Source organism: Equus asinus, chromosome 30, assembly GCF_041296235.1.
Source record: "Equus asinus isolate D_3611 breed Donkey chromosome 30, EquAss-T2T_v2, whole genome shotgun sequence".
Taxonomy (NCBI): domain Eukaryota; kingdom Metazoa; phylum Chordata; class Mammalia; order Perissodactyla; family Equidae; genus Equus; species Equus asinus.
In genome coordinates this window covers 8,778,574-8,806,551 of record NC_091819.1, presented here as the reverse complement: position 1 = coordinate 8,806,551, position 27,978 = coordinate 8,778,574, and the positions used below count along the sequence as shown (strand labels likewise).

The 27,978-nt window shown below is 39.4% G+C and overlaps 1 protein-coding gene across 1 annotated transcript; it reads left to right on the top strand.

Annotated features, from left to right (window-relative positions):
- The first annotated feature begins 1,364 nt into the window (after positions 1 to 1,364).
- On the top strand, positions 1,365 to 27,978 carry RGS13 (regulator of G protein signaling 13). The gene is made up of 7 exons (XM_014849907.3): positions 1,365 to 1,607; positions 2,912 to 2,982; positions 3,468 to 3,539; positions 8,892 to 8,960; positions 12,386 to 12,447; positions 25,314 to 25,480; positions 26,618 to 27,978. The coding sequence occupies exons 4-7, from the start codon at positions 8,896 to 8,898 to the stop codon at positions 26,801 to 26,803; spliced, it is 480 nt and encodes a 159-aa protein (XP_014705393.1). The 5' UTR covers positions 1,365 to 1,607; positions 2,912 to 2,982; positions 3,468 to 3,539; positions 8,892 to 8,895; the 3' UTR covers positions 26,804 to 27,978.

Sequence of the window (27,978 nt, the reverse complement as noted above, 5' to 3'; positions counted from 1 at the left end):
GACACCTTTACAGAAGGAGATTTCCCTTACAATGTAAATGTCTCTTAACAAAGGGTAAGTAAACTCTGCTTCTCAGAGTTCCTTTCCTGTCTGCAGTTTATTAAAAGTAACCAGGCACAAATAATCCATGCCAAAGAGACATATCTTGGGGTGGCCAGTGCCAGTCCCCCACGACCTTATTCTGGATTCTTCCAGGACCGCCTTTTATCTACCCATTCTGTTACTCTAAATGCCGTGGCTTTTTTTGTTTCTCAAGCTCTGTTGACACCCAGTTTTCACTCCACAGGAAGATGCTCACGTTTTATTCTATTAAGCAGTCTTTGAAATTGGCACTCCTACATGGTATTACTTTCAGAATCTTCCTGCCTGCTCCTTGCACCCAAACTATGAGAAAGAGGAATCATTCCTGAATCCCAGGTATGATGCCTGGAGAGACTCCCAGATGTCCTGAGGTAGGGAAGGAATTGAACAACTAGAGACCACTGAAAATGAATGCATTCAGCAAACACCTGGGTCCTTCCCAGCTAATCCAAACCTCGCCCTTGACTTCCTGCATCATCACTGCATCTACGCAGCCTCTGACTTTCTGAAGTTTCTCTGCCTTTTCTAGTCCCAAACTTATCCCTTAGGCTTGAGAGATACAATTTCTCTGGGTTTGAACCTCAAAATCATGAATTACAAATAAAGATAATCTTCTACCTCATTGAGCTCCCAAATACTTTAAGAAACACTCCATCAACCATAGTCTGATCTTCTTTCCTGCTGTTTTATTCTAGCATTCCTCAACTCCCACCACTCTGTTTCACACACACACACATACAAACACACGCACATACAAACACACGCACACACAATTATATTAGACATAGGACAAGGGCATTAACAATCTCACCATATTCTGCATTCATTAGTCCTCACCAGGAGCACTGTGTTTAGTTCAGATTTTAACAGGTATTTTGACAAGCTGGAGAATGACGGCAAGTCTAGAAGCTGCCCTATAAGGACCAGTTGAAGGAACTAGAAAGGTTTAACTAGAAAAGAGGTCTCTTCAGATCCTTCAATTGTTACAAGTCCTTAGTAATTTGACTATTCCAAACAGATTGATTTTAATAATTCTCAATAATTTGATAGCAAGTGTTTGCAGGAGTAGCCTTCTTATTGGTATTCACTTCTCTGTTTTGTTAAAAAGGGGGGTTTTACATTAAATTATACATTTTCTGAAACTAGGAAAATGAATTATTTGGGGGGAAAAAAGCTTTGAATATTACATTGAATATTTCATGGAGCTACCGCTTCCAATCAAATGATCACTTCAGATGGGCTGATAATGTTAGATAAAACCTCTTTATCAACAATGCACTGGAGTCCCACAGAGCTACTTTCCATATTCAACAAAAATCTTTCTTTGCATAGATACGTGTGTAAAAACAGAACATTCGTCCAGAGGCCAGAGTGCCATCGAAGGTAACTAGAGAGACAGTAAAGTCTTTTATGCCAGGAAAAATAAAATGCTGGGTGTCTCACAGAATTTCAGAACCTGATTTCAAAAGGATCATATGAAGAGGAAATAAAATTTAGTATGGTGGACCGCTCTACAGGATATATTTGTAAGTATGAAATTCTATAAAATCGTTGCTGAATTACAATCAGGTTGGCTGGGTATAAAGGACTGGTAGATATTTACTTCAACAGCAGGATGCTAGAAGTGTTAGCAAGTTTCTTCTAAAGAAAACAAACTGGTAAACACATATATTTGCCTGGCCTAGGCTTTCTATACTTTAAAAAAAACTTGCAGTCACGCATGTATAAATGAAACTTCTAAATTGGGCCGTAAAGGAAATATTACAGTTTTAGAGTACAGCACGATTTTTTAATTTCTTGGGTTTTTGTGTGTACATGTGTGTATGTGTTTAGATAAAGATATATTATAAAATCAGATATTTCAGAATTGTTTCAAAAATCGTGCATTGCCAAATGATTAGTTCCATCATTTAATTAGCTGTACTGATTGCAGGTGTGGATTGTTGTAAGGTTTATATGAAACACCTAATCTTGATTTTGCAGAACTTCTTCGTCCCTGAGAGTTATGCCTAAACCTGCTACACACAAATTACTGCCTTTTCAAAAGGCAAGAATTTTACGTGCTATGGCAAACAAAACCTTACTCAATGTAAATTGCTCTCGGTTTTTCTCAATTTTATGTGACATGCTACATCATGAAATAAAGAAACATTTAAATGCAGATATTAAATATGAACAGAAAGAATTTATCAATTGCCTATCAGGATGATAAAAACACTTAAATATGTGAAAAGGCTTAATTTAAGAAATTTGATTTATTTTCACATGGCTTTGAGAAAGATTTCATTTAAATGCTAGAGGAAACTTCTATCTATTTCTGACATAATACACATCCAACTCAATTCATTACCAATGCGTTTATAACTCCTCTAAGAAATAGATTCTGCAGATGAAATGCATGCTTTTTAAAATAATCCGGAAAAATATTGGAGGCAAAATCATTCCAGAGACCTAAACTTCTTCTAAATCCTCTATACTTAGACTGTAAAAGTGTACACCCGTTTTAAGAGGATATTGAAACAGTAAAAACATAGGCAAATTAACGCGTAATGTTCGTGTAAGAAAAACATAAAATATTTAAAGAAAAGCAGTGGAAAATACAAATTAAGAGCACAGGAATTTTTTATAATATCAACTCATGAAATTAATAAAATTCTAGATAAGCAGTTAATAAATCAAAAATAAGAATAACCATAATCCAGAGCTTACAAAGTGGAGAAATTATTTCCTTAAAATGTAGGAGAGGGTATTTATAGAAATCCTTGCCAAATACGCATTCTCCAGGAAGCACACAATAACCTTTCTGTTTTTGTTATTATTTTATTTTTAGGTCAATGGAATTTTTCCACATCTCATACGACCAGCAAGAGAAAAAAATAATTATTGTTGATTTGAATTTTGGTGAGTTTCTCCAATTTAAATGAATTCCACATCATATCAGTTTAGCCCATTCTTTCACAGGGAACTCTCTTTTTGACAAAACTGAATTGTAGTGCTACAGAATATTTGAGGCTCATTTTTATTTTTACCAGTAAATGACCACATGTGCTCTAATTATAAGGGTACAATTTAAATGAAGACACTCTTAATTGGATTTAACTATAAACAAAATAAATTTGAGATTATCAATAGGATATTTTAAACAAATTCTAATCCTGAAGAACTATACTTGAAAAAAAATTAGAATTTACTCCTTTTGGAATTATCAAAAATATTTCTTAAAAGTTCTCAGTTGTAAATGTGAAAGTTTCACTCTGCCACTCTATGTTTTGGTAGTATTAAACGGTAGATGCAAATGTATTACTCACTGATAAACATTGTTGAATGCAGGATGGCAGATATTACTTTTCAAACCACTAGTTATTTTGGAAATTCTTTGTCCTCAGATTGTGGATTCTATTTTCTTCATTTAGTCAGATGAAATTCCAAAGGCCGCCTTTTCTCTTCTCAATTTAGAGGTATGAGAATTTTAATTTCTATTCCTTCTCCTGCTTTCCGTCTTCAAAAGTAGTTTGAAATATTTTGTTGTTTTGTGTCTCCTCATTTAATCTCCTTTTCCCTTCACGTTTAAGCCCTATATATTCTTTTACTATAATTTTAGCAGTGTTTTTTTGGAAGAGGTCATAAACTCAGAAGGTCAATTTTCTGTTACCAGAAGCTGGGTTAAATATGTGTGAATTTCTCTCTCTACGTGAAAGGCATGATGACGACGCGGGGAGTGTGCTGTGATATTCCAGCAAAGTAGGGGTGCATGACACTGAATCCAGTAGTAATCAAAAGAGGGCAGTGCAGGCAAGTGAGGGGGCATTCAGTGACAGAAATCTCCAAAGATGGACAGCAGGGATCCACTACAGGGACAGCTCCCAACAAGTTCCATTTCTTAATGACTAGAAAACCAGAGAACTTCATAGAACAAGACTGTTTCCTGATCTCTTTAGGCATAACATATCTTGTACATCATTCTGTCACTAAATGCTTTCTTTAATTGTTGACGCTTTTATGGCATTATCTTCCATCAGTATTCCATCATTTAATAAGTCTGTGCATGTTTGACTTTGAATACTAAACAACATATAAACGACCTCTTATCTGTGATTCTCAAATAGCATTTGAACATAACACTTCAGAGAATTTACAGACTAGTAGGAGTAGATAAGTCAGAAATCTAAACATTATTTTCATATATTATATTTTTTGTATATTATATATATATATTATATATATAATATATATATATATACACATATGCCTGAGCTCTTCTGGCCAAATAAGTCATCCCTGGTGGCCCCATTCCATCAAATGACACACATGCCCAAACGTGTCTGCTGTTATTTATATTAGACCCAGCTAATTCCAAAGCTGGAACCCTAGCTACGAATATAAGGTGTGAACAATAGAAATATAGGAATACCAGAACAAACAAAAATGAAGAGAAGGAGGATTTGCAAGAAGTATGCCGACAGGTTGAAGAATGAATAAAATTAATTGGGAAAACTTAAGAGATCTGAGTTGAAATTGAAAAAGAGGAAGGAATGTACTCTGACAGAATGTGTGTTTCCTGTCCATACAAAAGAGCTTAGGAAATACTTTCCGAGTGACAAGCGCAGGAAGCTGAAGGAAGACAGATTAACTGGAACAGAAAGTTTTTGCATGGGTGTATTTTTCTAATATTTACAGTTTCATTTTAGAGAAGAGGAAATTGAGAATCTCAGAGTTTAATCAATATGCCTAAGGTCACACAGCTAATAAGAGCCTGAACTCAAGCACATGTCTGTCTGGCTTCAGAGCCCAGAATGATTTTAATGTACTCTGTTACCTCTCAGGAGCTGTGGGAACCCCCTAAACTTTGGTGCATCTGGAAATTACTTTACCTTTGCTGTGCTTCTGACCTCCGTGGGTGTTGCACACTAATACTGATCTGCCTTTGCCAAACAATTCCATTACAGTTATAAACACAAATAAAATAACTTGTAAATAGACATGAATTTTAATTATAAAAATCGCCAATGTATGTCCATGGCTCCAGTAGATCAAGAGAGGAGACAATGAGCTGGAAAGACTATTGTGGAAAGTAGAGGTAGGGGAGAAGTCAAGGCCCAGTAGAAGACAGAGATGATGAGTTATACTGAGAGAGAAGACACAAGAAGGAAGGAAGTCCCTTACCCTCTTCTACTTACAAGATAAGCAGAGAGCCGTTGGGTAATCTGCATCTTAGAGGTGATGACAGAAATGAGGATGCTTGAAATTGGAGCTCCATTACTATAGTTCTGGTCCAATTACATACGAGATCAGTATATAATGTGACAATTTTCTTAACCTGAATTATTTCAGTATTAATCATCAGTCAGATTTATCTTTCTAGAAAAAGACTTATTTTCATCACACTGCTATTTAAAGACCTCAATGAATTACTACTACCGAAAGAATAGAGCCTAACATTTAAGGTCATCCAGAATCTAACTGGACGCACGAACATATCCTTACAACAAATTTTCCCTCTTACTTAAACTAATTTCCATCTATAATTGTAATTAAAGAGTCCAAATTGTGTTCCTTCCTGTAGATATGTTTAACTACTGTGTCCGTGGTCCTCCTCACAGTAGAGACCCATACAGACAATAAAGTCCATCAGACCACAGCATCCAGAAGTTCTTATCCCCAAACCTGCAAATATACTTAGACCTGCCCCCATCCTTCCGCACTCTTCCAGTCACAAGGAAAGGGTACCTTCTTCCTGTACTTCCACCTCCCCAACGTCCTAGCCCCCACCTTCTGAATTCCAACGCCTCCTTATTTCTCAGGAACCCAAAATTCTATTGATCTTCCCTCTTTCTCCTACGTCTTCAACCTCTGTCCATGGCCACCATTTGCCAACCCCAGGGCGTATCACTTTATGAGCAACATCTGAACAACAGTGCAGACCAGAACCGTCAAACAGCATAGTCCTGCCTCTCCATCTCTATTATATCAATCTGTCCACAGCTTTAATCATTGAAGGGAAGGAAGGAAGGAAGGAGAGAGGGAAGGAAGGAAGGAGGGAAGGAAGGAAGGAAGGAAGGAAGGAGAGAGGGAAGGAAGGAAGGGAGGAAGGAAGGGAAACAACTGAGAAAACACAAGTCGACCTACATTTGCCCACGTCTCCATTTCCTCTTGTTTTCTTCCCTCTTATTTCTGCCCTCCTTGATCCACCAAAACCACTCTTACCAAGGTTACTGATGACCTTGTTAACAAATCTGACTGATATCTTTCAATTCCTTGCTCTCTTAATCTCTTCCTAGTTCTTAATACTCGGTTGCCCACTCTTTCCTTTTTGATAACTTATTGCTTGGTTTCTCTGAGACCATATTGTTCTGATTCTCTTCCTGCAGGCTCCCCTTTCTCAGTCTCTCTCTTAAATGTTTGTGTTCTTCAGTCAGCTGTCTTGGGCCATCTGCTTTTCTCAGTTCATACTTTTCCGAGGCCATCTCATCTTTTTTTTTGGCTTCTCTTACATGGTTTATGAAAACTGCCCACCTTTATCTTGAGGGTAATCTCTCACCTGAACTTTCTTCCTTTTCTTCTTCCACCTTCCATATCCAATAAAGCAACATGTTCTGATAGTTCCTCCTCCAGAATACCTAGTCTATCTCTTCCCTCCATTTCTACTACTCCCTTCTTGCTCTAAGCCTGTCACATCCCTTGCCTAGACTCCTGCAGTTGCTCCTAACTAGTCTTCTTAATTCCTCCCTTGCCTAGACTCCTGCAGTTGCTCCTAACTAGTCTCCCTAATTCCACCCTTGCCACACTACAACCCATTCTACTCACGAAACTAGTTTCAACTGTCAACATGTCTATTCCATATTTTAAACCATTAAATGATTTTTCCAGCTCCTTACTATGAAACTGATGGTGTGTAAGGCCTCACGTGCTTGACTTCTGCCTATCCTTACAACATCAGCTCTTACCATTTTAAGGTTGCAACAGACATTTTTGAACATGATTATTGGTCCAATCTTAACCCTCTACCCTTTTCTCTGAGCTTTCTTCCTGCCAAACTCTAGATTCATGGGGTGACTGCGTTCTTTATTTCCTTAACCAGGACGTGACCCCTTCCATTCGGACCTTTGCCCAAGCTGCCTCCTTCTCTTCACTCAGCACATTCCAGCACATCCTGTAGGTTCCAGCTCAGCTATGACTTTACTGGAATGACTTCTCCAACCACCCCCGGTTAGAGTCTGGTTAGGTTCTCTTCCTGCGTGTACGCACACGCCCCTGCACTTCCTGTATCAAAGTCCCCGTCACTGGAATTTTAAAGGCTTGCTAGTGAGGATGGGAAGAGGAAAGACCGGGTGTATGTCGATCACCAGCAGCCAGAACTTAGCCCATGTTAGGGTTCAACAGATGTTTCAAATGAATCAATAAAGACTGATACAAAAACTTACTGTTTATCCTTTTTTTTTTTTTTTTTTAAAGATTTTATTTTTTTCCTTTTTCTCCCCAAAGCCCCCCGGTACATAGTTGTGTATTCTTCGTTGTGGGTTCTTCTAGTTGTGGCATGTGGGACGCTGCCTCAGCGTGGTCTGACGAGCAGTGCCATGTCCGCGCCCAGGATTCGAACCAACGAAACACTGGGCCGCCTGCAGCGGAGCGCGCGAACTTAACCACTCGGCCACGGGGCCAGCCCCCTTACTGTTTATCCTTAATAATTCATTGTATATAAGTGTGTATATATGTTTAGCAAAATATTTCCAGTTCTCACTATAAAGTGTGGATTTAACTATCCTTAACAAATTTTTCAGTTGTTTTCTCAAAGTCCTGAGTTAAAAACCCTGTAGGACATACATTGTGACATAAAGCCTGGGCTGAGAAAACTACCTAAATTTTAAAATCAAAGTTACACTGCCCAGAATGGGGAAAACCAGGTAAACAACACCCCTTTCAGAATTTACCCTCAAAGAGGCTTATTTTTCATCTGGCTATTTGAACTACTTTATTTGGCTAATTGCCAGCCCTAGTGGTCTAGTTGTTAAGATCTGGCATTCTCACCGCCGTGTCCTGGTCAGGGAACCACATCCTCCTGTCTGTCTGTCCATCTGTTCGTTGTCATACTATGGCGGCTGGGTGTGGCTGTGATGCTGAAAGCTATGTCACTGGGATTTCAAGTACCAGCAGGGTCGCCCATGGTGGACAGGTTTCAGCAGAGCTTCCAGCCTAGACAGAGTAGGACGAAGGAACTGGCCACCCACTTCTGAAAAAATTGGCCATGAAACCCTACGAATAGCAGCAGAGCATTGTCTGACGCAGCACCAGAAGGCGAGAGGATGGTGCAGAAAGACCAGGCAGGGTTCCTTCGCTATACACGGGGTTGCTAGGAGTCAGATCGACTGGACAGCACCACCACCAACAAATCTGGCTAATTACAAAGAGGCAAATTCTTGTTTAAAACATTGAGAGATCTTTCTAAAAATAAGAATTATCCAAACAGGGAAGATTGGGGAGTTGACAAATTCATCGTGAATGGGCCCTAAATGGAAAGATCTTTTTCAGAGAGCCGTACCTTTTTAAAACACCGCTATTTGATGAGTAGGTGGGCCCGGTGGGTTCTAAAGCCGACTCTAAGCAGCTATATTCCTATAAAATATTTATGAGATGATTCATTTTACTCTCCTCTCTCCTCCCCACCTCCACCGGCGATTGTATTCCATTAATTTCAAGAACTCATCCTTATTTTTTCGTGATTTATAACTTTGTGTGTTCTTTAGAAATTGACTCTAACCATATAATTATCTTAAAGGGCTAAATTACACTAAGTATATGCTGTATTTCTTTAGAAAAATGAGCAGGAGGAATTGTTGGATTTGTAAGATATGCAGAGCTGAATCTAAGAGGCCCCCTTCAAAGTAAGTAGCATTTAAATTCTATGGCCATTATAATGCATATTTATCACACGATAAATAGGTGCATATGTATTCAACTGCTACCTTAATATATTTTGCTCAGAAGGTAAAATTTGCATTTACACATGAGTAATTCCAGCAGAAGAGCAGCCATGTGTTACACTAAGGTTCCGTTTTCATTATTCATGGCTTATATTTGAGAATTCAGCAAGCTGAATGTTTTTAGAGTCTCTTAGGAATAGTCTTAGATTTTCTTTTCAAAGTTTTACATTGTTTAGTATAAGTGAGATTCTTTGATCTAAAATATGTTCATGGTGCATCAACAAAGTGCCAGAAACCCTCAAACCTAGTGGGAAGAGGTGGGACTGGAGGGGTAACCAAACCCTTACCCAGTTCCCAAGTTTCTTCTCCACTTTGCAATAACTAAAAACGTAGCCATTTGGATGGAAACAGTGACTGCATTCAAATGCAAAGCAGCATGTCAGAGAAGGGTAACAAAGCACTTGATTAGACTCGCTCACGTGAAAGAATTCCCAAGTCGAAGATGCCCGTGAGGTTAACAAGAGCGCTTAAGCTGGTCCACGTGGAGACCTCAGTTCTGGCCACATCTCCCTACTACCATCGGCGCTCCCGACACACATGCGCCTGCCCAAAGACCCGAAATGTCCAAACACGCTTACCAGCTATGGTGTGTGGGAGGAGGAGGCTGCGGTGGTGTGTGGAGGAGATGCTGAGACCTCAAGCATTTTAAAGGACCGGCTGAGGCTGTGCACTGCACAGGTGCGGGGAAGAAGGAAGATGAAACAGGCTAATCTGGGGACAGCTTCCCTCTCCTGGGCTGATGACTCCCATCGAGCATCACCAGCAGGGCTCGCATTTCTTTCTACCTGCTTGTAGACCCACCATCAATGAAAGGGAAGGCCAAGGAAAGAGATTTCACATTCATGGCAAGCTGCTGGAGAACAGTCATTTGATATATGCTTTCCGTTTACCACCTAATTTCATTTGCATGATAACTTTGTGAGAGAGATATTATTATCCCCATTTTATAGACAGTAAAACTGAGGCTTGGAGATTTTAAGCAAGACTAAAAGCTATGAAGTACAGCACTGGCATTAGAACCCAGGACAGTCAGACTCTTCGTTCCTCTTTCTGAGCATCATGATATCTCAGAATGCTCCTGTATCTGTTTGGGATCCATTGCCTACCTAAAAGAAAGGAGGGCACACAAGTGGAGAATTTTTATTAGGAAATCTGGGTGGGTGAGGGGACAAAGGAGTTTAGAATAATTCTGATAAGGGCACCTGGATAGCCATGGGACAGCGTGAAACTTGTGATATACTAAGAAAAAACTACAAGCAAAAATGGGGTTAAACCAAAAAAAAATTCATTTCACAACTTTACCCCTGTGCGTAATTACTCCAGTCATGATCGATCTCCGTAAATCTCATGAATCACAGAGGCAAAGGAATTCTCAGGTACTAACACCTTATTTCAAGCTAACCCTAGCCAATGATGGCATCTTCACTCATGTTGCAGATTTTATTCTCTCCTATATAATGGGAATGGGTGGAACAGATAGGCATACAATGTAACTTGCCTAACACTTTCCATTTCCTTGGATAGAAAAGGCTATTTTGGGTTCCTGTTTTTAAAGCTCTAATAAGAGAAAAGAACAATGAGTCAGACAAGATTTCATGGAAATGTTTTTTTGAACGCAATCTTAATAGCGATAAACTGTTAAGACTCAGTACTAATAACAGTCTATCTAAAACTGGCAAGAGCCAGCTGAATTTGTAGAAAACAAAAGTTGCTTGACCTTTTCAGGACTCCCAATAATTTTCCATGTTCTAGGTTATTTTTTAACCTCTTTAACTAACCTTCCTTCATTGTGATAAGTACCTGCTAATACTGATGGCTGTTCCTTCAACACCAATTATTAATCCAACTACACCAGGCGCAGCCAGCGGACAGAGCTTGCTTACATCTAGAGCTGTCTTTGATTACATGCAATTATCGAAAGCAGGAAAATTAAGCCTACATCATAAACGGAACGGCAATGAACACATTAAGTATTTTAAAGGAGGGAAAGTAAAACGATTTATATGTAAGAATACATAGTCACTTGCCAATTCCCTTCATCATCCAAATGGCTCACAAAATAAACAGAAATGAAGCCTCGAAGCCAGTCTCTTTCACAGATATTTTTGAAATGGTAAATGGCTTTTTTTAAAGACTATTTAGGTCAAATGTAATGACATATTATTCACAGTAATAATTAAAACCCTCAACATGAAAAAAAATTATAGCAAATAATAGGCTGAGAAAATATCTATACATAATAGATAGAGGGTTACTAACTTTATTATATGAATGCATGTAAGTGGGCTTTGTGGACAGACTCTAAGATTCTAATAGATAAATGGGCAAACACATTGCTGGTGGCAGCAGCACACAACACATAACCCTTTAAAAAGCAATTTGACAATTTGTACCAAGAATCTTAAAAATGTGCTTTTTTTTTTTCTTTTTGAGGAAGATTAACCGTGAGCTAACATCCATGCCCATCTTCCTCTGCTTCATATGTGGGATGCCTACCACAGCATGGCTTGCCATGTGGTGCCATGTCTGCACTCGGGATCCAAACTGGCGGACCCCGGGCCGCCAAAGCAGAACTTGCGCACTTAACCGCTGCACCACCAGGCCAGCCCCGAAAGTGTGTGTCTTTTGACCCACTTTGATTCTACATCAGCTGATCTCCTAAAGAATTGTCCTGCACGATCATGGCAAGCCTTAATCACAACAAGCTTTTATGCTAAAAACTGAGAAATAATCAAAATGCTCATTGAGAATAATTACATAAACTATGGAATGCTCCCTTGTAGAATATGCCACAATGACTATAAATGATTATAAATGTATAATTATAAATTATAACACTATAAATGCTTACTAAGACAATTGTGACGACATGTAAAAAGCTTGTTAAAAGTGTATTTACATATATACACATATATATGTCACACATAAAGTACACACACGCACAATGACACACGTGGAGTATGACTACTTCTTGGCTAAAAACACACACATTCACATGACAAAAACACTAAAAAGAAATAAGTCAAAATATTAATAATGGTGATTTGGGAATAAGGAGATTATAGGACTGTGGAATTTTGTCTTTCTAAAATTTATTTTGTCATATTTTCAAGTTTATACTCTATCATTTTTTAAATTTTAACAATTTAGAAAATAAAAATAAAATGTAAGAGATCACAGGAAGATAAACTTCCATCTAAAACCACACACAAATAGAGAATAACTATACTTTGGTGTTATTGTGAAGATAGATGATATTTCTAGGGAATTCAGCAAAACCTTGAGAACGTTTTGGTATGATGAACACCTTGTGTTTCTTTTCAAAGCCTCACTTTGGAGGAAGTGTTGCAGTGGGCCCAGTCTTTTGAAAAGTTGATGACTACAAAATGTGAGTATCATGTCTATGTCATCTTTGAGTAACTAGTCAGTTTCATGCTTAGGGGAAAGGGGGCCTCTGGAGGATGAATGTGTGCCCCTCTTCTCATGGCCTTTTAAATGGCAACTGCCACAGTTAAAAAAAGAAAACCAGAAAATAGTTTGTCGTGTCAGCCACTATTGTTTTCGCTGGTGTTAATTAAAACAGGATTAGTCACGGTGCATATTTATTCTTCATAAGTATATGTGTAGATCCCTTGGCAAATACGCTTACATAGTAACGCGTACCAAAATATACTGCCTTACCATAGCCTTCTAAAGTTAGAATTTGCAAAAAGTTAACAAGATGCTGTTCTTAGGGCCTTCAAAAATAAGAATAAATTTGAGTCTTGACGTTCTAAATCTCCTCAAAGTTTGTTTCTAACTTTGTCTGTGTCTGAGTGAAGTGGAACTTTATGTAAGTCTGCACAGACTTGTAAATACGTATCAACAGTCGGATGGTACAAATGAAAGTAGCAATGCGTATGAGGGAGATTGAGTCATAGGCTCCACGCAAGAGATATAAAGGACTACGTGCGTTCAAGTGAGCAGTCAATTGTGTTTGGGGTAGGAAATTAGGAGGTTATAGAAAATGATAAACACTAGAAGACAGGTACAGAAAAAAATACAGCGGGTACTCAAAGAAAATTCTCCTGTTTCCTGAATTGGGTACTTTTTTTTGTGGTGTTTCCTCCTCTCGAATGTTCGATAATTTTTTTTCTATAGATCTCTTTTTGTTCCATTCGCTATGAGCCTTGCTGTGAATGTTTCATCTGTTTAGACCTGTTCACTGAGGAGTGGAGAGTTAGCAGTGCTATCTGATGTTTTAATTAGTGGGGTGTGCAGGTGGTTATCCCGTTCATCTTGGGGGTTGCCAAAGAACATCTGAGGCCGCAGTTTCTTTCTTTGACACAATTGCCATGGCCCTTCACTTTTTCAGTATTCCTTACGGTTTGTGATCCAGTTTGCCAGTGTGGTTTTGAATTTTTAAAAATATATGTCTTGGTCAATTTTAGGACATTGGAATGGGAGGAAGAGACAAAAGTATATGTTCCATCAGCTATATGGATGGAGCCTCTGCTAATAATTTGGATTTCAGCCCCAACCTCCTGTAATCCATGTTTTGCAGCATTGCCAGCTTAGTCTCTCTCCTGGAGTTTCACACTGTTTGTCTGTAAAATGGGAATAATATCACCTCTCTTTTCAACATTATTGTGCAGATTAGATATAAAACACCTAGCTCAGTGCCTGATACAGATTAGGCACACAATAACTGGTAGTTTTTTGTTTTGTTTTGTTTTGTTTTGTTTTTTTGGTGAAGAAGATTAGCCCTGAGCTAACATCCATTGCCAATCCTCCTCTTTTTGCTGAGGAAGATTGGCTCTGAGCTAACATCTGTGTCCATCTGCCCCTATTTTATATGTGGTATGCCTGCCATAGCATGGCTTGATGAGTGGTGCATAGATCTACACCTGGGACCTCAACTGGCGAACCCCAGGCTGCGGAAGCAGAGCACACAAACCTAACCACTACACCATCAGGCTGGCCCTGGTATTTATTTTTGTTAGCAATAAAGTTCATGTCTCTGGATATCATTCCTTTTTCTCTGCCGCCTACCACAAAGTCCAAAATCTCTTCATATTCAGGACTGTATACCCTAACCCAATACACTTTCCAAAATTCATCTCCAGCCCTGTCCCTTCACATCCCATGCCCTTCCACCAATGTGACCACTGCTCCATTTTCTACATCTATGGCTTTCCTCTCCAGGCTTTTGCACAAAGTTCTCTTTGTCTCCTCTGTCCACTCTGCCCATGCTTGAAAGCAAAATTCAACTTCCACCTTTTCCATGAAACCTTTTGGAAGTATTTTTCCTCTCTCTTCTATTTTGTTAGTATCAGTGTTTATTCTGGTTCTAATTACAGCTCTTTTGTGTATTGGGTTTTTTCCACAGCCACTTTCTCACTAGCTTGTAAATTCCCTAGGAGCACAGATCACCTCTCGTTCACCTTTCATTCCCCTCTCCCAGAGACTGAAAATGTGCTTTTTACCTAATGGGCATGCAATAAATGTTCAATGGATAAATACAAGACAAATATTAGTAAGAAAAGATCAAAACACCAAGCCATATTATGTAAGAGTTTCTGTGCCAGGCCTTGAGGCCTCATAAACAAAGTGGATAAAGTTAATTCCTTCGTAATGATCTCAAGTGGGAGCCAGCTAGAATTAGCAATTTAGAGATCTAGCATCATGAGAATAAGCAAAGTCCACAGAAAAGACGAAGACAGGAAGGCAGCGTACTGCTCTTTATTAAAACCAGCAAAAACAGAGTCAGAGTCTTACCAGAAATTGAATTACTGGCAAATTCAGGTAAAGATTCAACAATCACATAATAAAAAGGAGATAAAACAAATCATTTTATGGACTCTATCCAATCAGAAGGATAAAACTAAGAAACAAACATTAAGTGTACCAGAGAATAAAGTGTGTTTACATCAACCAAGAACACTAGCAAAATGCATCCTCTAGCTAAGATAGGTGGACGCGTCTTTCCACACAGATTAAAAGACTATTTCCAAGAACAGGCAGTTCAGAAACCCACAGGGCAAGGAGCTGTATAAGGCTTGGTTTCAATGGATGAACAGGAATTGATTTAGGAGATGTTTGCTGAGGAGCCATTAAGTAAGAGGCATCCCGATACAGTTCAATCCAACTTCCTCGCAGCCAAAGGGGATCCAAGAAAATCATCAATTTAAGAACAGAACCGTGGCAAAATTAAGACGTTAGGAATTGAGAATGCTAGGAACCTTGATGCATTCTAGATGCTACTTAATAATATATTATTGACAAAAAAGTTAATTTTTTAAAAACAGTGTGTGCCTTTGTTCAATGTATATTTGATAAATATCTAGTACTTCTTGGGTACCAGGTAATGTGCTTAAAAAAAAAAAGCCCCATGTGCCCATGCAGCACATACCATAACACAGGAAAACAAGGAGATTTTTCAAAAACTGAAAATCCCTGGAAGATAACAGGGGAGCCTACCATTTATGGCCCATTGAGGTGAAGTAAAAAATGGTGATCAAAGCAACTTCTAGAAATATCCTGAAGGGGATTCCAAAGGCAAGGCAGACACAGACTTTTTTAAAGCAATAGCCTTGAGGGGGCCCGCCCCATGGCCGGATGGTTAAGTTCACGGGCTCCATTTCGGCAGCCCAGGGTTTCACCGGTTCGGATCCTGGATGTGGACACGGTACCACTCATCAGGCCATGCCGAGGTGTCATCCCACATGCCACAACTAGAAGGACCCACAACTAAAATATACAACTAGGTACCACAGGGATTTGGGGAGAAAAAGCAGAAGGAAAAAGAAAAGATTAGCAACAGTTGTTAGCTCAGGTGCCAATCTTTAACAACAACAACAAAAAAACCAATAGCTTTGAGCCAGCCTTGAAGGCATAGTGGTTAAAGTTCGGTATGCTCCGCTTCATTGGCCCAGGTTCAGTTCCTGGGCACGGAACCACACCACTGTCTGTCAGCAGCCATGCTGTAGTGGCGTCTCACATAGAAGAAATGAAGGACTGACGACTAGAATACACAACTATGCACTGCGGCTTTGCAGAGGGAAAACAAGAGAGGAAGACTGGCAGCAGATGTTAACTTGGAATGAATCCTTCCCAGCAAAAAAATAATAATGTTTAAAAAAGTAAAAAATAAAAACAATAGCCTTGACAAACATTTTCACCCAAGGCTGCATACAGAGCTGACTGGCAGTATTTTTTTTTTTTTTTTTTTTTTTTTGCTTCCAGCGTAAAGATGGTTTTATGAAGCTACATTTTTCCCAGGAAAAGTCTGGTGCTACATTGGACAAGCAGAAGGAAGCTCTAGACATAGAAAGAAAAACACATGTACACATTTCTTTGACATAAAATTACTTGCGAGGTCCTGTTAGGGTGGCCTTATAGAAGATCAGCATTAGAATATATCCCCCAAGCGTGGGTTGTATTGTGACAGCAGCAAGATGTGTTTATGGACTGCCAGACGTAAAGGCTGAGAATCAGAGGGGTGTCTAGGTTGCCCAAAGAATGGCTAAGAACAAAAAAGCATTTTGAGTTTTAGCTGATACATTTTGAAGCATGATCTCTCAACAGTGAAGCATTCATTGAGTTCTTACTGTATACGATGTAGGGAAATTGATCTTATGGGGGAGTGGGAGGGAGTGTGTCCAAAAGATGCTACCAGTGCTTTCCTGAAGGCATTCCTCACTAAGGAGAGATAAAATATACGTGGACCATAAGCAGCTTGAGAACAAGAAGAAGGGAGACTGGAAAGAGAAGGCACTCAGCACAGACCTTGATGCACACGCTGGGGGGTGAAGATAGATGGGGGGGCATGGCCAGGTCTCCCGGGGAAAGATTCTCACAAGAAGTGAATTTAGAGCTGGGACTGAAATGATGCAGATTGACGTAAAATGACAAGGTGGTCTGACTGACAGTAGTTTAAAAATAGGGAACTTTAGAAGAAGTAAGCTCAGTAAGGATAAATGAGTGCTTCTCTCATTGAAGAAATGTAGTGTGTGGGATTCCTCAGGATTTGGTGTGAAAATTGGTCTCATTAAAAAATCTCCACAATGAGTTAAGCAGAAAGGACTCCAAAATTTCCACATCTACAGATGACAGAAGGTCCTCCAAGCTTCCAAATGTCCAAGTTTTGACGAAAGAATTAAATTACTTTCAAATGCATATAAAAGCAGTAATAAGTTTTTTAATGGATCAGGAAACATTTGTCTGAGCTGTTAGTCATCTCCCCATAAAAATACCTGAGAATTACTAAAGATTTTTCCTTGAATGATGTTGACCCAAAATATGACACTGTGCCTCAAAATATGGTCAAAATGACAGGCATCACCAAGTTGAAAAATGGAAAGAAAATTCTATGGTATTTCTGATGGATAAACCTAGTAAAAATCCATATTTCTCATGGCTATATCTAGTAGAACTAGAAAAGATACAGAAGTGTGCATTTCAAACGACAAGGGAACTGACAATTGCCTAAAACCCAAGGGTTCTTCATACTGGAAAGGCCAAGACAAAAAAAAATGATCAAAATCAAAATTTTGACTAATCCAAGTTTTATTTTTGATTTTGATTAAAATGTCAGAAAATAGTGCCAGAAAAAATGCAGAAGGCTCATACATATATTTGTTGGCCAAATCTCAAAAGATGAGGGTAGAGGATGCCTGCTGATATTTAATAAGTATGTTTAATATAAATAAAAAGAGGTTTGGTAAAATTGCAACTAATGCCCCCTTAGATGATTCACTCGGTCCCCCGAGTGTCTGGTGACCTTCCAGGTGCCAGGACTGTGGGGCAAAAGAGGCCAAGGTCATTGTGCTCGGCTCATGGGCTCCATCTAGAGGGAGGAGATAGACAAGCAAAGATATTAATTAATAAATTAATTTCAGAAAGTGGTAAGTGCTTTGAAGAAAATAAAACCAGGCAATATGACCAAGAAAGGCAGTGCAAGAGGGCAGTTCAATTGGATGACTGGAGAAGAACTGTGAGATGGGGTACAATATGAGCTAAAAGCTGAATGATGAGGAGCAGCCAGCCATTCTGGGGTCTGGGAGCAGAGCGGCTCCAGCAGAGGAAAACCACGTTCGACAGGCCCTGAGATATGGGCAAGGTTAGCGGCTTCCAATAACTGAAAGAAGTTCAACATGATGAGAGTGTAGGGCCTTATAGGCCACGTGGATGGCCATAGACTGCAGAGTAACAAGAGTCCACGTGGTTATAAAAGTAACAAAGGCTGGTTCCCTTCTGAAGGATAGAAGCAGAGAGAGACCGTGAGAAGCCTGTTGCCGTAACCCAGGTAAAACTAGAACTCAGTGGGGAAGTCAGATCTAGCAGTAATTAGCAGATAGATGCTAATCAAAGCCATGTGGCTATGAGATCACTTATAGGGAGAGTTCAGAGAGAGGAGATCAGCGATCCAGAGATGGCGGTGGACACTAATATTTCAAAATCGTGAGAAGAGGAGTAGTCAGCGCAGGAGATGGAAATGGAGCATCAGGTAAGTTAAGGATGAGCAAAACAGTGTATCTGCATGGAAGGCAAAGAAGAGAGCAGTTCAGGAAGGGAGCTGTGAACTGTGTCAAAGGCTGCTGAGAAGCCAGCTAAGATGAGGAAAGAACAGGGACCATTGGATATGGCAATACAGAAGTCAATGGTGCCTTGACAAGAGCAGTTTGAGGGGTGTGGTGGAGATGGTTAGGACAGGAGGAAGCAAGGCAGATAATATAGAGAATTACATAAATTTTGCTGGGAAGGTCACCAGAGTAAAGAGTAGAAACAGGAAGGAGGCATGAGGTCAGTATCGGGAGTATAGAGTCAATAGTTATTATTGGTTTTATTTAGAAAATACAGCAGCGCATTTGTAAATGATGGCAACCATGAGAGAGGAAGAAACTGATGACACAGAAGAGAGTGGGGACATTTTTAACAGCAACAGAGAAATGCAAAGCAACAGGGAAAGCAAAATTAGGTGGGAGCCAAAGAAGAACTGTTTGGCCAGCCCAAAAAGGAACAGGGATCCTTTCCTCTCAGGAGGAAAGCTAGAAAGAGCAGGTACCAGTGGCGGGCAGTTTGTGGATTTGGTGGAGGGAAGATGAGGGAATCTCCACCTGATTAAATCTCTGTTCTCAGGGAAGTGGGAGGCAAGGGCATCAGCAGAGAGCTGGCGAAAGGATGTGTCGGCATTTTAAAAAGGGAGGAGATGTGAAATCATTTCTGGAGATTTGGAGAACCATGATATTAAGGAAGGAAAGTGGGTAATGCTGAGTGCCCATTTAAAATGAGCGGTGATGATTTCAAGCGAGAAAGCACAGTTATGGATTTTTTCTATGGCCTGTTCAGTCTGCAACAGCACAGACACAGAGCAGACATCCAGTTAAGCCATTCCGGATAGGCAAGTGTGCTGAATCTCAGGGTTTGCATCAATTATAATTTTGGTCAAAATCATCCTCGAATGTACTGTATGCTTTCCTCCCTTCCTCAATGATCACAATCACCTTGGATATGCCAGGCTGAATAGTGTGGGACCACTCTGCTGAAGGCAGTGAAGGCAGCTCCACACTGATCAACCACCTATGCTGGCCAGTGCATCTTCATTTGCATCTTCACGGCACAAAGCGGGCGTTAGGAGCTACTGATGGATATTGCTGTTTCCACATGGGCATCCTGATCCCAGAGGCAGAGGCATTCTCTCAGCTCTCTGCATCTGCGAGAACTTCTGTGCTGCTCACTGTGGATTGGCAGCTTCCTACACTGTCATTTATTCTAACCTCCGCTAACTCTTGTTGCCAACCCTCTTATTACCTGTGCTGTCATGCCTCAGCCCTTCCCAAGTAGCCCATTTTGTCTTCTTTAACAGCTCATGCATTTCACCTTGCAGGGAAAAAACAAACAACAAAACCTGGCCTTTTATAGACATCACTGTTCAGTTAGTACATTTTTGTCTCTCTCTCTCAAAAAAACCAAAAAGTAACAACACGCCAGATATAATCCTCGGGTCTTTGGTGCTTCTCGGGTGCTCAGTAATTAGGGCCTGCTTCCGCACTTTTCAAAGCCTAGGGAGAGTCGCTTTTAAATGGAGAAGATGAGGGATCCAAAAGGCTGGATGAACCAACACTTGTTTATTCAGTCTCGGCTACACATCAGGGGGTGTGTAGGCACTGGGCACATCGAGATGAGTGCACTGCAGTCCTAATTCTCAAAGGTTTGCAGGTGAGTTGGAAAGGAATAGAAGTAAATCAATAAATATAATAGACTGTGACATGGAGGGAGATAGAACTATAATTAAAATAAGTGGGCACTAGGCACTCTTTGTCAACTGCCAGGAAACATTTATCTAACCTGGCGTGAGGGGGAGCGGTTCAGAGCAATTTTTTTCAGAAACTGAGATACCTAAGCTGAGTCTTATCAGGGCAGAAAGGCCACCACACAGAAGGAACTGCATATGCCACAGTGTGGAGGTGACACACTGCTTAACAAGGAGCAGGCTCGAGCAAAGACTGTGCCCATCAGTGATAAGGGAACAGGCTGCCGAAGTAGAAAGTGCTGTGTTCTAATGGGCCCTGCAGCCACTGCCAAGAGGTCTGGCTTTTACCATTAGGGCAATGGGAAAAAGTTGAAAGTTATAAACAAAGGATTGTGGCCAGACTTTTGTTTTAGAGATTTTTCTCTAATAAAAGTGCAGAAAAGATTGAAAGCTGAGTCAGATAGATAAACTGAGGCTTTTTCAGATTAGACGGTTTACAAATACTCCTCAAAAATCATAAACAAGGGGCTGGCCCAGTGGCGTAGTGGTTATATTCACACGCTCCGCTTAGGTGGCCCAGGGTTCGCTGGCTCGGATCCTGGGCACGGACATGGCACTGCTCATCAAGCCACGTTGTGGTGGCATCCCACATAAAATAGAGAAAGATTGGCACAGATGTTAGCTCAAGACCAATCTTCCTCACACACACAAAAATAATAAACAAAAATAATACAAAAAGAGGAGAGATGTTAATGCAATAAATATAACAGAGTGTCTTTTATATATAAAGGGATCCGAAAATTCAAGAAAACTCTAACAATGCGAAAGAAAAATGGAGAAAAGATTTAAAATTCACAGGAAGAAAAGAAATGGTCAGTAAGAAAGAAAAATGTTTAAGCATTAATATTTTTAAAATAAAAATTTTAAAAATTACAAGTCACTGGGTTTACCCCATCAGACTGGGAAGTATGGCCTGAGTAGGCCATTTGACACTGCCGTTGGTGATGAAAAAACAAATCTTTCTGAAAGCAATTATACAACAGGTATCAAGAGTCACCGAAAATATTACATCATCAATCTAGGACTTCCACTCCTTTAAATTAATTCTAAGAAAATAACTATAAATTCAAAGATTTATAAACCAAAATGTTCAATGTAGAATAATTTATAATATAAAAAGGGGAAACAATCTAACTATTCAAAATAGCAGAGAGGCTAAATATAATATAGCATAGTCCTACAACGGACTGTTACATGATCCTTAAAAGTAAAAAGGAGAAAGCATTTGCTACATAGTATGAATGAGTGATACAAAATTGCTGTCACGGTATAATGCCAATAAGATCATTTGTGTGTGTGTCTGTGTTTGTGCAGGTGAGAGAAAGTTCAACATAAACAAAAGACGGAAGGAATAAAAGGAAATGTATCAAATTGCTAACAATGGTTATTATCTTTATGAGAAGTTTTCTGTATTTAAAAACAACTCATAGTACTTTAAGCTACTTTTATAAGAATACAGCAAAGAGAAGTTAGGAGAAAACCCAGAAATGATTAATATCACAGAAGCCAAACCAGAGAATTTCAATAAAACAGAATATTTACTTTAAAACTTCACACAGAGGCTGGTAGGAATGTGGAATTCATCATCCCCAGTGGTATGGATTGAAAGTAAAATGGATGTAAAATTGTTTCAGGCCCATTGCTGATGGCAGACTGGCACACAGCTCCCCTTCAGGATTTAATGCACGGGGTGAGCCTTGCTGCCTCGCAGAAAACAATCCTGAAACAGATGGGCCACTCTTCTGATTCAGCCAGGAGGAATGTCACGTTTTCCTTCTGCATTAAGACACTGATACATGTCACCCTGTGTGTCATAGAAATACTAATTTCAGTGACTAGTTTTAAAAGAACTAAACGCTAGAGAGTCCCAAAGCACCACTCTCATTCTTCGAGGAAAAGGCGCACACTACATATGACACAAACCTATTTTTTCCATCTTCTCACTTAATGAGCAATTCTGTTGTTTATCCCTGTTCACTCTGCTCAAGCAGAATCAGTCTGTCGAGTGTAGCATGCAGGAAGGAGTACCATTTAAAACTGTAGAATGGGCTACATTGCCTGATTTGGAAAAGGTTTTTCCATCTTGTAATTCACTTGTTGTATGAGTCAATCGAAATTCTAAACTGAATGATTAAGTGCTCAGATTCCTTTTATACAACACTTTTATACAAACTTTTTACAAAGGCATTCTCAGCTGCTCACATGGCTAACTTGTAAAAATCGGCCCGATGAAGACAAAACTCTGTAAAACATACCGATCATGTGAGTCTGCTTGCTCTACACGCCAGAATCGTCTCTGAAATATCACATAGGTTCAAGTGGCCCAGGTCAGCTTCCACTAGGTTGTGATACGGTAACACACAACATTAAAATCCCACGAATTCACAACAAGAAAGGTTCATTTCCTGTTCATGTTACACCAGGACTGGGGTCACCTCCAGGCCTGTTCTGTCTTCATTCTGGCCTTCAGGCTAAAGGAACAGCTATTTTCCAGAATGTGTCCTTCTCATGGCTGGGGGAAGAGCATTGGCAGAACCACCTGATGCTCCTTCTGCTTGCCCCTGCACCTGGTACTTTGCATGTATTTCATTGGCTAATACAAGTCTCATGGGCAAAGCTGATATAAATGAGACATGAGTGTAATCCTTCTACAAGACCAGGGAATAATTGAGAACAACACTACAATCTACCACATCAAGTATCTATATAAAATATATATCACAATGCATGGATGGCTTCATTAGCAAAAGACTTGATATGTTCAGAATTGTCAAGCCAGCCCAAAAAGATCCTTCCTCCACTCAGTCAGGAGGAAAGTTAGAGAAGGCAGATACAGAAGCAAGCAGGTTCTTGAATGAGAGTCTCTAAACATTTTACTACACAATTAGGCTGAACAGACATTCAGAATACTGTAACATGGACTCAGTATTGGTTTCCAGAGCATCTCCTTACCCCCACCTGCATCCACTCAACGCATCCTAGTAGACTAGTGGTTAACTCTCATGCCAAGATCTGTAGATTTTATCTGCTATCTCATTTTTCTCCTGTTCCATAGCTCCTTTCTTTATTTTAGGGTCCTTATTTTCTGTTCCTAATGAAGCACTCAGTCAAAATCCCTCTAAGTACAAAGTATGTCAAATTGCATTGTATTTTCTTAAACAGAACCCTATTTCTTTCAATACACACTGCAAATTATTGGGTTTCAGCTTTCCTTGGTAAGCCAGAAATGGCCTTTTGTTCTGATTTGTTTTGGTTTTTGGTTTGCCCATCCATTCAGCTATTTCTCCAATAGGAGCCCCAAAGTTTACCCCTGTATTCTCTGACTCCAGCCTTCTGTGCCTGTGATGAGGTGAGGCACATCTCAAAGTTACCTTGGTGTGAAAATAAACTTCTCATTTGAAATCTAAGTTAAAATGTATTCCCCCATTGGAAAGGAATATCTAATTCACATCATTTCCTATGTTATATTTTTATACATGCTCTACCCACATCTCGTCTGTCCTCTCAACTCAAGTGATGTTCCTTTTGAATCATCTCCCACTCAATGTTGTGAAGGCCACTCTTGCTCACTTGATAATAATAAGCCAAGCTCTAATTTTGTGTATTTCAACGATGGCACATTTCTTGTAGATTGCCAGCTTTCCCCAACCCTGATACCTCCTTTGAAAGGATCTGCCTCTATTTGAGATTGCCTCTTGAACACAAAATACCTTAATTGTTATTTTTATTTTTATGTCAATGCTGACAGAGCCAGTAGAAGGCAAGGAGTCAAGGAACTCAGCTTTATAGTGCTGGGAAACTCGATCTAAACTCTCATGTGAAGATCTAGGAAAATGTGATTTTACTTGCCATTGCCCTTTCATCTGATTATCATTATTTCTTGTAGCCGTTAATGATACTGACAAAGATATTGTTAATCAAAATTCTACGCGAGGTCACAGATTCAATGTGCCTACACAGCCATTTCTATTACTATCAATCGCAAGTTACATTATTGTGGCATCATTTACCAATGCAGTTTCTCAGAGATGCCAAGAGACTTCCTAGTCACTGAAGAAGTTTAATATTCATCTCAGAGGTTTCATCTTGAATCTCGAGAATACTTGGTCCTCCCAAAGATTCTTACTCTACTAGATTTGTGAGAGCTGGCCTAACTCTCTTCTCCAAACACTAGTACCTAGACAATAGTGCCTCAATGGGAAAAGCTCCTCCCACATGTTTGGCCTTATTGACTCACTCCACAAAGGCAGTTCAAGACCAGAGCTGAAGATAACCATCTCTGACGTCGTGTCATTTGGCGACTGTACTGCACATCTCCACTGTCCTGTTCTGGATTTTGAGACCGTTTCCCAAAACCCATCCGAATTACATTCTTTGCCTGGCCCTTCATTTCTAGTTGGAACCATAAATCATAAATATGAAGTTGAGTTTTGATCAATCTACAGTCTCCTGCTCTGATTGGACCTTGAGAAATATCCCAGGCTGTACAACTTGATCAATTTATAACTTCTACCTGGCTTGGATATTTTCCTCTCAAACTTGACCTGCTTGTTTAGCTTCTAAACCTTGTTCTAATCCTCTAGTTTGGCTGGAGGCCTTAGATTTTTCGTGTCAGTTTCCGGATCAGGGCACTGTCCAGAGATCCGGCTTAAGTCCTATTTCTGGGTCCTGGTGATCTCTTCCATCCCAGATCCAGTCACACTAGCGGGCATTTTGCTCTGAGTGACTCAGAATAAAGGAATAAATGGGTGACTACACCATTGGCCAGCATTGTCAAAATATGCTTCAGAGGTATAGATCTCAGTGTGATGCGGTGCGTGCGTGTGTGTGTGTGTGTGATTATAAAATATTCACTTGTTCACTAATTTGGGAGCTTTGATTCAGATTTTTAGGTTTAACAGCACTAAATATTGTTCAGATTTTGATGCATGCAAATAAATTTCTTTGTCCATGACTTTTAGATGGCCCAGTCATCTATGCAGCATACTTAAAAATGGAGCACAGTGATGAGAATATTAAATTCTGGATGGAATGTGAAACCTATAAGAAAATCGCCTCACGGTGGAGCAGAATTTCTAGAGCAAGGAAGCTGTATAAGATTTACATTCAGCCAGAGTCCCCTAGAGAGGTAACTATGTGACAATGACAGCAAATGGAGATCACGACATCCCTGGGAGGGCGCTGATATCTGCCATGCACACATGTGTGTCAAGCTCTTTACATCCAGTATCTCCTGTAATCTATAAAGTCAGGACTGTGAACCTTATTTTACAGAGAAGAAACCTGAGAATCTGGGAAGTTAACTCACTTGTTTTGTCACACAGCAGTTAAGTGGGAAAATTAGGATTCAAAGTTAGGCCTATCCAACCACAAAGCCTGTCCTTATTAAATTATTTTAATTCCCAGGAAAGTTTAAAAGAAAAAGAAGTCCTTGTAAAAAGAATTGGCTTTGCTAGAAGGAACTACAGACATCACAAAGAGGCATTTTGACACCCCGAGTGGTGTTGGGCAAAATCTGTATCACCACACTAGGGTTCACGCTCAGCTTAGTTCAAAACCAGCCAATTCGGCCAACAGTCACATTGGTGTCACTCACTGCCCGTCATTTGCAACTGTCTTAAGAAAATAAAGAGTCAAGAATGAAACAGACACACTGAGACTCCTCCTGGTGGAAAGAGAATGAGGAGGGAAAATCTCGTCCAGAGGATAAGGGTAGAGGATGGTAGGTGAGGTTCCTATCCCTCATGATAGTCCTCCATTCCTGACTTGTTCCTCAAAACTCCTTTTTGGAAAATACTTGGTTTATTGAAATAACCACTTCTCTCCTGTATTTCTCCACTTCTCTTCACTTTCTTCCCATTTCAGGGCATATTCAGTGAAATCAACATTCACAACTATTAAGGAAGATAAACTTAAAAATAGCACCAACTTCCCTTTTCCCTAAAAGAGACCCCCACCTGATAAACTTCCTTGTCTGTGCACTTTGCTAACAAACCACTTGCATCCTCCTAAGTAATCAGTGGTTTCGGAGATTCCCCTGGTCTCGGGCCTCATGCTTGTTTCAATCCGAGATGCGGAAGTTGATGTTGACTTTTAAAAAAGCAAAGAGTTTATCTTTTATGTCCTTTTTTAGACACCTATGAAACGGCAAAAGAAATTACCCTATTCCACTGAAAAGGAGAGGGGGGAATAAATTAAACTTTTCCATTGTATTCTCATCTTCAATTATGCCTACTTATGCTCTTAATGTAATTTCACTTTTCAGATTAACATTGACAGTCTGACAAGAGAAGCTATCATCAAGAATATTCAAGAACCCACTCGAACATGTTTTGAAGAGGCTCAAAGAATAGTGTACATGCACATGGAAAGAGATTCCTATCCCAGGTTTCTGAAGTCAGAAATGTACCAGAAACTTTTGAAGACTATTCAGTCCAAGAACAATTCCTGAATATCCCTCGAAAGTTTCAATTCGACATGGCAGTGAAAGTACTGGCTTTGTTCTGTTAATTTAAAAAAACACAATATCGGAAATAGAGTAGAAATGAAGTAGAAGAAATCAAACTACAAATTGACTTCTAGTTCCCAAAGAGATCCCAAAAGGGATGGACTCTAAAATTCTTATACCATAAATAACACAATTTCTGGCATACCTAGGCAGCTCAGTTAATATATAAGGAAAAGGAAGATATTTCTCATGACACCAATATGATGAAGTTTTTACTGTAGTAGTCAACTAATGGATGTTTTCCTATTAATGAAATTTTTCTGTCCTAATGCACAGATTGGGTCTTTAAAACTTGTAGCTGTGTGAGTTGTCTATCTAGCATGAATATTTTCCATAGATAGATGAAGTGCTCTTGATATCGTTAATTAGTGAAGTTGGTACCCACGGTACAATCAATTGTATTATAACATGAGCAGTACCAAAAAGATGTGTTCTTGAGATTTGATCTGTAAAATTCTCCTACTATTATGTTCATAACTGAACTTCTAGATCGCATATATCACCTACATGTGAAAAATTCCTGGTGATTCTAAGCTATTAAAAATGTATGAATTTCTTCATTTATTTCTATACTTACATTGCTATAAGGGTGGAAAATTTGGTTCCTATATTCTGAGGGTTTTTTTTCCTCACAATGTGAATTCATCGTGGTCCTGATAACCAGTAAATCCAAATATAAGCTAAAAACTTGCAAATGTATAGTTTTTTTCAACGACACAGTAAAGGACTGTTTTTTATCTGTCCTGTCATAGCAGCTTCTTAGAATTTGTCAAAAAATTCCAGAGGAAAGAACTCATATCTGTTTCACTTGCTGTGGTCAGCACATAGTATAGGATAAGTGTTCCATACAAATGGGTAAATATTCTATACTTTCGATGAAAAATAAATTACCTAAAATACTTAATATCATTTTTTCCAAAGAATTAACTGTAGGAAAATTTTGTTCAAGATTTTTAGTTTTACTATAAGAAGTGTGTCTCAGGTCTCAAATTTGACTGAAATCACATTATTATTTTAAAATGCCTATATTGTATCACATGAAAATGAATATTGACTGGAATTGTTTTCATTCAGCAAAGGATTATTATAACAGAATAAATATTTGGGGGTTCATTTCT

Excerpts from the sequence above, each read along its gene's own strand:
- RGS13 (XM_014849907.3), top strand. The coding sequence starts at position 8,896 with ATGAGCAGGAGGAATTGTTGGATTTGTAAGATATGCAGAGCTGAATCT. Across the intron at positions 8,961-12,385 it reads TCTAAGAGGCCCCCTTCAAA|CCTCACTTTGGAGGAAGTGT; the intron begins GTAAGTAGCATT and ends TTCTTTTCAAAG. Across the intron at positions 25,481-26,617 it reads AGCCAGAGTCCCCTAGAGAG|ATTAACATTGACAGTCTGAC; the intron begins GTAACTATGTGA and ends TTCACTTTTCAG.